Source organism: Triticum aestivum, chromosome 2B, assembly GCF_018294505.1.
Source record: "Triticum aestivum cultivar Chinese Spring chromosome 2B, IWGSC CS RefSeq v2.1, whole genome shotgun sequence".
NCBI classification, from domain to species: domain Eukaryota; kingdom Viridiplantae; phylum Streptophyta; class Magnoliopsida; order Poales; family Poaceae; genus Triticum; species Triticum aestivum.
This window is the reverse complement of record NC_057798.1, coordinates 251,509,250-251,519,034: the sequence shown is the minus strand read 5'-3', so window position 1 is coordinate 251,519,034 and position 9,785 is coordinate 251,509,250. Positions and strand designations below refer to the sequence as shown.

General features: G+C 47.4%; 1 protein-coding gene across 1 annotated transcript; it reads left to right on the top strand.

Annotated features, from left to right (window-relative positions):
* The first annotated feature begins 2,835 nt into the window (after window positions 1-2,835).
* On the top strand, window positions 2,836-7,378 carry LOC123044610 (chitin-inducible gibberellin-responsive protein 1). The gene is made up of 2 exons (XM_044467406.1): window positions 2,836-3,027; window positions 5,313-7,378. The coding sequence occupies exon 2, from the start codon at window positions 5,344-5,346 to the stop codon at window positions 7,054-7,056; it is 1,713 nt and encodes a 570-aa protein (XP_044323341.1). The 5' UTR covers window positions 2,836-3,027; window positions 5,313-5,343; the 3' UTR covers window positions 7,057-7,378.
* Window positions 7,379-9,785: the final 2,407 nt, after the last annotated feature.

Below are 9,785 nucleotides of genomic sequence, written 5' to 3'. Positions count from 1 at the left end.
GAGTAACATATTGCTAAGTAAATAGGTAATTTTTCGACTAATTTAATTCATAAGTATATGACTAGCATGGCATTGACAAAATGAAGGACATACTGATACTGATCTAAGCAAGCACGTACTACACAAACAGTAGAAAGAGATACACATGATGCTAGTATTGCTAATACGAAAATAATCAAGAGAGGGATAAACTCGGTATACCCTTCAGTAGGCCATGCAGAAGCCGCGGCGACGGTGACAGCAGCAGCTACATCCTCGACGGCCTTCTTGTCGGCTTCAACTTTCTCCTTCTCGGCGGCCAGTGGCGGTGCCAGGATGAGAAGTCAGTGATGTCATTTCAAATCTGTGATGTCAAATACATGTATTTTTACCAATTTTATAAAAACAATTACATGATTTCTACTTGTGTACAAAGAATTTGCCAAAAACATGTGTGGTCAATTGACCACACTGCTCTCAACGTGGCTTCGCCACTGTCGGCGGCGGCACGTTCGGCATCGGTGGACATGGTGTTGATGAGGGCGACGCGGACGTAGAGAAAGTAGACGAACATCGAGCAGTCGCGTAGTCGCTTCCCAAAAACCTATTCGCTCTCTCCCGTACGGGAACCGGAGAGACGAGGTTTCGGAGACCTGCTCTCGTCGACCGTGTACGCGGCGGATGGGATGGAGTCACCGACGCTAGCAGCAGCAAAGGAACGACGGTGGGCGGTTCGCGTGGAGCAGATGTGATTTGATCGTGGCGGCTAGGGTTAGGAGGCACCGCACACTTATATAGGCGCAACCGCATGGAGAGACGTGAGCTCGACCCACGACCGAGTCCGTGACAGCCCACGATTCGACCAGCTGTCAGAAACTCCCCGTTAGTGACTGGCAAAAATAAGCGCGTAGGTGTGAGCTCGGCTCGGCTCATTCCCGCAACCCGCGGAGCGGCGCGACGCGTCGTGACGAGGCGAGCGGTGGGGGAGGAGCACGCGAGGGCCTCTTCTCTTCTCAATCTCCAATAACATATAATAGAGTCACCCTTATAAGGAGGTCCAACTCCTCTACTTCCGGGGTGGGACTAAACTTCTCACCTCCACCTAATGCCAAAAAACCCACATGGGCCCTTAGAGATTTTTCAGAAATTGCTATATGGGCTTAAGGCCCATCTCAAATTTCAGCAATCCCTCACCAGATCTCGAGGGCTCATTGTGTCCTCTGTTCCAATTGCTGTTTCGATATATTAGTGTTTAAGTGAAGACCTGTTAAGATTGAGCTTCACATAAAGCAAACAGCTACACTCCTTCACAACTGAACAATGAACTATGCCTTGAATCGTCAGTTTGACATAAAGAAGCTTCACTACATGTCTTACTAGTAAAAGGGTACCGAAGGCTGACCCCTCGGGTGGAGCATATAAGTCACGCTCGTGGCCGATTAATCTCTTCTCTTCCGCAAAGACAAAGCGCTATATTTGCAATAACCATATTCCTAGTTTGTCTACAAACATATTCTGGTCCTAGTTGCTTGTATTATAATCACTGCACAGTTAGTTTAGCCTTGGTGTGACACCACTTCACAAAGCCAAAGTGTACTTTTCTCTTTCTCTCTCTCTCTCAGCATTATCTGCAAAAGAAAAGTTGATTCGTGTTTTTGGTGGCTGCTTAGCGCATGCCGCTGCAAAAATAATTTATACAAAGGAGATCGTAGAAGGTTTTCAGAGCACGGAGCACCCCATCGTTCGTTCTCGTACATCGAATCCGCATCAGGGGGGACGTCAGTGGCCTGCTCATCCACTAGAATATAAGCCCACTAGGTTCCAAGAGGACGACGACGGGCCCCAGGGGAGTTCATGGGGTGCGGCCCATTCACAGCTGTTCCTTCCTTCAAGTGGAGCAAATTTGCATCGTGCCCAGCGTCCTTCTAGAAGCCAGCCTACGTTCTTGCTTTGTTCAGACCTGGGCTCACTTTTGTTGGCAATCTGTTCTTCTTACAACTTTCTGCAACATGTGGGTCAGTTTCCTAATTCCATTTTCTGTTTCTTTTCCAGATTTTTTTTGCGGGGTCTGTTTCTTTTTCAGATAACTAGTTAATTTTTTGGGTGCGTTTGAACTACATGTCACATCTCCGTAGCCATTTTGGAGGGCACAGTGCATAAAATCCAGTACAAACTGAACACGATTCCATCAGATTTTTTTAGTAATTTATTTGCGTTGAAGTTTGTAAAGTAATGAAAAAATATTGAGAAAAGAAAGTGAAAAGTGGGCAACAGGCCAATGGCATTTCTTGTACCGGAGGAAAAAGAGGCATCACATTCTCCCATCGAAATGGAAACCACCGAGGCAAAAGCGAGCGCATCCCTCGTCACCCTCCTCCGTCGTCTTCCTCGTGGTGGCCCCGCGCCAACGCACGGGACCCACGTCACCATCTTATCTCTCCCAGCCCCGTCTCATCGGACGGACGGGCGGGCCAAGCAAGCATCCATCCGCGAACCGCCGTAGCCCCTGCGCCACACGAAGGCCAGCCCTCGGATCGCAATCGTACGGCCGCGGGCCGTTCAAACCTCCATGCGCGTCAGGTCAAACGCGCGACCGCGTGTCCGTGCTGCCGGCGTCACGCGTGTCGTGGCAGCTCGCCGCGCGTCGCACGTGACCGCGCGTCGTGCCGGCTGGCCGTCCGATCCTCATCCGACGGAGCCTATGCCCCCGCCCCTAACGGCGTGAGGTGCGCGGGGGCCACGGCGTCACGACGCGGGAGCGCTGACCGCGGAGACGTGGCCGTGACGGCGTCAGGCACGGTCGCCGTCTGCTCTGAGCCGCGGGTAGGGTATATAAAGCCGTGGCACTTTGGGATTTATTTATTTCTCCTTCTCTCTTGTGTGTGGAAGTAGATATTAATTATCGCGCACACGAAAAGAGGGAGGGGGCGCAAAGAGAGAAGGGACCAGGACACGAGAACCAGAAGAGAGAGAGAGAGAGAGAAGAAAAGCGAGAGAGATTGCTGGAGCTGGATCGGGGCGCCGGGCCGGCTGTGCAGATCGGAGGAGGTGAGAGCTCTCGTCCTCGTACTTCGTCGGATTCCGTGCCTGCTGTGCTACTGATTTTTGCCGGAAGTCGCTGAATTGTTGTGCCTTTTGGGTTTTTTTTTTTTGCTTGGTTATTTTGGGGTTGATTCCATAGTTTGGGAGGGTGAAGGTGGGATCCTGGGCTGGTTCAGGCGGGTGCCTGGTTCTCGTTCGGCGATGAGATGGGCTCTTGGGCGGGTTTTGGTTGGGGCTGGTAGTGTCCAGCTGACGAATCAGTTGGGGATTTGTGTTGGTTCGACCAATTCGACCTGCTTAAGGCCTCACCTGAGAGCATTTCGCTTTTGGCTTCCACGGATGACCTCCATTTGGGGGACGAAGGAGTTGATCCTGCTCCGCTTCTGCTCTGGAGAGTACTGTTGCATTTTGTTGCTAATTTTATACTGGCTCCTAGGTGTGGGCATGGCCTACTTATGGTTCGTCTGATGGGCACTCATCCGTGCCAGATGTACTTGTGTTACTTGGCTGCACTTGTGCCCTGAATTTATTAGCCTAGAGTGAGTTAATTTCGTGGCCAAATTAGTGATCCTCGTGTTAGAAATGGAACCATCGCTGCCTCTGGTTCGTGGAAACATAGAGGCAGGCATACAGTAGTAGATTGATGCGGTAGCTCCAAGTAGTCTAAACTAATTTTCCCTGGGAGGAACCACTGGATCCATCTGCTTCCTTGATTGGGACATATACAATTCGGAAAAAAAAAAATCTTATGTTTCGCTTGATGAGTCAATTGGACTTGACTTTCCTGAAGACAATTCGTGGAAAAAGAACTCCCTTACTAGGCAAAGTGCCCCAATAGATGAACGAATCGAGGTTGGTCCTTGAGAGTGCGCCACTAACTTAATACTATGATTTTAGCATGTTCAACCAACGTCCAGGATCCCACTAGTTTCAGAACTTCGCTCAAATTGGCTTCTTGTGTGAGTGATGAAAGGTGCTGCTGATTCCACACGGTCTGAGTGGTCAAACTTCTTGTTGCCAGTGGGGGAGGTTCCTTCTTCGGAATTCATAGCAAGAGCTACGGACAAATAGTCAAACCAACAAGGCTGGTCAATCGTCTTCAACCAACTAAAGAATCTTAGGGTCCGCTGAACATTGGTCTTAGTCGTGCATTCACTGAAGGATCTGTGACCAAACAGTGGGACAGTTCTCTTATAAACAAACTAGAGAATGCTCGAGGTTGCATGTCTTAATCGTGAAGGGCGGTCAATGGGCGCGCTGAGGGGAGGTGCGAGATATGTCAGTTTGTCCTGTGTTGTTTGTTCTCCAAGCCTCTTAGTTGTGCTGGATCTTCTGGACAGGTTGATGCTTGAGCACGTTCCTGTCCAGATTGATACTTGAGCACGTTCCTTTCTTCATTATTTGTGCCACTGTAGTCCTCTAGTTCCGTTGGCAGACTCATCATGATTGATGATCCTTTCATGCTTGCCTTGCTAGAATTTGACACCTGTGGTTGTCCTTTAAGCTTGAGGAGAAGGATAGATCCTTTAAGATTTGTAGGTAGACGATGGGGACATTTGACAGAGAATGGGTTGGATTTATGCGGAATTTTGGAGAGCTACTTGTTAAATCTGTATAATATGTGTAGAGGAAAGGCAAGCAGACAAATTAAAGAAAACTTGCCCTTGTGTATTTAGTGTTTGGTCCGTGAGAGTCTCAGATGTCATTGATCACTGTTAGTAGGGATTTTATTCTTGTATTAATGGGCTCTCGCTTATTTTAGTATCATTTTAGCTACTTACAACTTAAAACTCTCATCTTATGTTGGACTAGAAAATTTATTCTGTTTCAGAAAATACCGTTCAAATTACCATCTTGATGCAAAATTTACTAGCACTGTTAAATTTTCCAAGGGAAAGGTAGAGTGCTATCACTGTTAATACTCTATGATCATACTAATGAATTGGAATGTCACGTTAAGTTTATTGTTCTAATCAACCAATATGAATGCACACATGTGAGCTGGGAGTGTTATATTAGTTTAATTGATTCATGTTATCCTACATATCACCAGATACTGTCTATGCTCTTGAATCTGTCCAGCATGGAAGTTCTTGCGATATAGAATTGCATTTGCTCTGTAGTGTTGGGTTTTGAAATGTTTATGCTTTGTCGCCTGTTGCCTTCCTCCTTTCCTCTATTATATGCTTAGAGTTGCACTGATAAAGCAAAATGTTCTGGTCTGATTATTTGTTCTGTCACCTACCATGGAATAAACAGTTCATTAATTTCCTCTCTTTTGCTATGTACAGGTCATGAACAACTAATCGACACTCATTTATTATGGATTTGCACCAGCTATTCAAGTACAGATTGACTGGTGCTAACGTCTTCTGCGAAATTCCCACAGAGAACAATTTAGCGAACTCTTCCTGGCAAACTAGTCCACTGAAGTTAGAGTTCAGCAACTCTCCATACACCCCTCTTTCTACCCAGCTTGAGTGTGACAATTTGTCTGCTCTTAGCAACACTCCAGATAACCAGAGCTCTACTGAAACCATTTCAGCCCAACCAATCTCCCCGCTTGAAGCAGACAGCTCATACATAAAGGCAGGTAGCATCCGTGAGAACATCCAAGTGAGACCTGATCCATTGTATGCAACATCAAGACATAATATGCAACAGACTTTGCGTGACATTGAGAACGTTCTGATGGCACCTGATGCTGATGATGCAACAACGAGCACAAAGCATGAGTTTGAGGACACCAAGCCTGCTCAGCTCATGCGGCAGCGGTCGAGGACATGGAGCCATGAGTCACGACAGCCGTTGCCTGGAGTTGTTCGGCCACACTTTGCATCTGGTGGATACCCCACGGCAAGCTATGAGTTCCGCCCAGAGAAACGACAAAGGGAGTTAAGGGACGATCGACAACACATTGTGAAGGAACTATTAACCAAGTGCGCTGAGGCATTAAGTGAGGACAGGACAGAGGAGTTCCTAAAGCTTGTTCAGGAGGCTCGTGGGACTGTTTCAATTAACGGGGAACCAATCCAGCGTCTAGGTGCTTACCTACTTGAGGGTTTGGTTGCTAGGCATGGGAACTCTGGCACAAACATCTACCATGCTCTGAAATGCCGGGAGCCGGAGAGCAAGGAGCTTCTCTCCTACATGAAGATTTTATACAATATCTGTCCTTACTTCAAGTTTGGATACATGGCAGCTAATGGGGCGATTGCAGAGGCATTGAGAAGTGAGGACAACATCCACATAATTGATTTTCAGATTGCTCAAGGGACTCAATGGATCACACTGATACAAGCTCTAGCTGCAAGGCCTGGGGGTCCACCTCATGTGCGGATCACTGGAATAGATGACCCGGTGTCAGAGTATGCCCGAGGTGAAGGCCTGGAGATAGTTGGAAACATGCTGACAAGCATGTCTAAAGAGTTCAATATACCTTTGGAGTTTACACCTCTACCTGTCTATGCTACTCAAGTCACAAAGGAAATGCTTAAGATCAGACCAGGTGAAGCAGTTGCTGTCAACTTCACCCTCCAGCTGCACCATACCCCAGACGAGAGTGTGGATGTCAACAACCCACGGGACGGGTTGCTCCGGATGGTGAAAGGGCTGTCCCCGAAGGTGACCACGTTGGTGGAACAGGAGTCGCACACCAACACGACGCCTTTCTTGATGAGGTTTTTGGAGACCATGGATTACTACTCCGCCATGTTCGAGTCTATCGACGCCAACTTGCCTCGAGACAGCAAAGAGAGGATAAGTGTGGAGCAACACTGCCTGGCCAAGGACATCGTGAACATCATCGCCTGCGAGGGGAAGGACAGAGTGGAGAGGCATGAGCTGCTTGGCAAGTGGAAATCAAGGCTGAGCATGGCGGGCTTCAAGCCTTACCCGCTGAGCTCGTATGTGAACTCGGTGATCAAGAAGCTCCTCGCGTGCTACTCGGACAAGTACACGCTGGAGGAGAAGGATGGGGCAATGCTCTTGGGCTGGAAGAGCAGGAAGTTGATATCTGCCTCTGCGTGGCACTGACAGTTGCTCAGCGGAAGAAGAAAAGAAAACAGAGGTTATAGAGCGAAGTCCCTGGTCTCCTTTCTTTTGATGTACCACCTGTACATGATGCTGTACACCCTCATTTGTTGCCTAAATGTAGACCAGGAATTGAGCGTTGACAATTAGATTGTAGAAGTTGTATGATAATTACAGTTTTCCTGCGCTTCCCCTGTAGCATTCGTGGTGATTATGTTGGATGTAATTTTCCAGGCATGCTCTTGTTGGTCGGCAAAGTTTTCCACTCACGGAGCATGCTCTGAGGATGCAGAGTATACCCTGGTCATGGGGCCTGTGAAGATAAGTTTTGCAAGGGTTTTCTCTTATGTCAGTACCGTTACATGAGCAAGTGGTGTAAGATCAGGGCGTGCCTAGGCAAAATGTGATTGGGCTTTGGGTCGAGACTTGGATGCATGTACCCGAAGGTGTTGTACGTTCGTTCTACACACTGAGGATGATGGGCAATTCTGTTGCCGCTGTGCTGCGGCGTGCAGGCGACACGATGCCATCGTCCCAAAATCCAAATGCTCGGCGACAATATTTTTTTGGGCAATGATATTCCGGGGGGAAGCGGCAGCGCGTCAGTCGCTGCAGGATAGGCAAGCGAACAAAATGGAGTTTAGCTGATTGCCTCCGAGTCCCATGACATACAACCCTCCAACGTCCAAACTCCCAAGTCTGAGCTAGCGACATTTTCAGATCAGCGTAGAGAAGCGAACTGAGCGTGGTTCGGAATGGTACCAACCCACTAGGGTTTAAGTCATACACTTGGCACTGGTGTTCGCAATTTTCTGAATTTGTTTCAAGCTCTCGGTGATGCTCATTCAGTGGGAGGATACATTTTCGTCGACTAAGAAGACGCCTATAGTGGCTTCATCGATCTCAAAGATGATATGTCGGCCCAGTTTTTCGAATGTGCTCATATGGATAGAAAATGTGTGTGCGCGTTCAAGTAGTGAGTGTATGTGCGTATATACGAGTGTCTGTGTCTATGATGTGTTCTAAAAGTCCGGCTTAGAGCACTGCACAATTGGCCTCGTACATAATCCATCCCTAGTGATGAATTTTGTACGCCGAGTTACCGAACTACTATATTTTTACAGAGTCTCATACACTGATGACCCACAGCCCCGGCCCGACCGTTCTAGTATGAAAGCTATCGAGATTATTCAACTAAAATATTAATAACCTGCAATAAAGAAACTAAAAGCAATACTACGGGGATTCCATTCTAAACGAAAAGCTAACTGCATTATCAGTTCAAACATACGTCGTTAAGTGCCAGTGGGGTGGGTGCTTCGGTTTCTTATTGCACCTGTGACATTGTTTGGAATCTACGCTGTCCTTTTTTTAGAATAGCAGGAGGGCTAACGCCCCCCGGTTCCATTATTACTCCCTCCGTTCCAAAATAGATGACCCAACTTTATACTAACTTACTCCCTCCGGTTCCATTATTGCCCACTGTAATAACAAAACCAGAGTTTGCAGGAAACAGCGGCTTGCGGGAGCGCAAGTTCAATAAAGCAAGAAATGCAAAACAGGTGTACAAAATTACAGTCCCGGACCAGCAAATGAGCTATTACAGTGGGCAATCCAGACTCAGGCTGGGATTCCTAGTGCGGCGCGCTGTCTTGCTTGGAAGGTGAAAATCTTCGTATGAAGGCTCCGTTTGTTTTGTGGGCAGAGAAAACGAAGGAATAAATAACTACACAGGAATAGACTTGATTGTACAAAGCAAACCTAGGGAGCCTTCTGGCTTGTTCGGTTTGTAGGGATATAGGACCTTAGAGCGAACTGAGCGTGGTTCGTTCACAGTGTTGACTAAATTTCTTTATTGTCTTGAGAAGTGATGACCACTCGTGAACCCCCATGCAGCTAGATTGTTTATTCAGCTGGACTGCATTAGAGCCAGAGGTTAGCCTCGGGCCTCCCGAGAACATGAGGTTCTAGTGGATTTTGGTTTTCCCGTGAAAAGTACAGGTTGGCGTGTCTTTCCGATGGAACGGGCCACTGAGAATCCTCCAAAACGAACACACTGTTGGTCAAAATTCCTGCGGAAACCAAACCTGCAAAAGTTCCTCCGAAAATCCTGTATACCGAACGGAGCCGAAGAGCCCTTCTTGGCGGCATTCCTTGTCGAGCGGTTCTAGGACATGCATTTGAAATTCAATGTCCGGTTTGCAAGGCTGATGCTGACACTATAAGACATCTTCTATTTGATTGTCCATTGCCACGGAACTATGGACCTTATTAGGACTTGATGATATCATTACGAGATCTTGTCTTGTGGACCAAGCTGGTGAAGCTATACTGAAATATCTACTGAGGATCCTGGACGACGAGGTCTTAGTAACAGGACAATCAAGTTTCAAAGAAATCGTAGCGACCCCAGCTTGATACTTGGTGGGACCGCAGAAAATTCCTTTTTATACTAGTAAACATTGTCAATCAACTTTTTCATCAATACACCCGGAAGCGTATCTTGCATTGATAGATAGAAGGGTCACCAACACGTACACAAAGATGCGTGCCGGGGCGCTCACGAGTAGTAGAAGGGGGTTGCTCAGTGTTAGAAGGGAGAGAGAGATTTGGTGGAATAGTTTGTTATATTGCTTGAGCCTCATGGGCATATATATAGGAGTACATGATCTACTTGGAGTACAAGACAAGCCAGAATACTTCCTAGTTTATCCTATGTTTCCTAATACAAT

What these genes read in the sequence shown, in the direction of transcription:
- LOC123044610 (XM_044467406.1), top strand. Translation starts at nt 5,344, where the DNA reads ATGGATTTGCACCAGCTATTCAAGTACAGATTGACTGGTGCTAACGTC.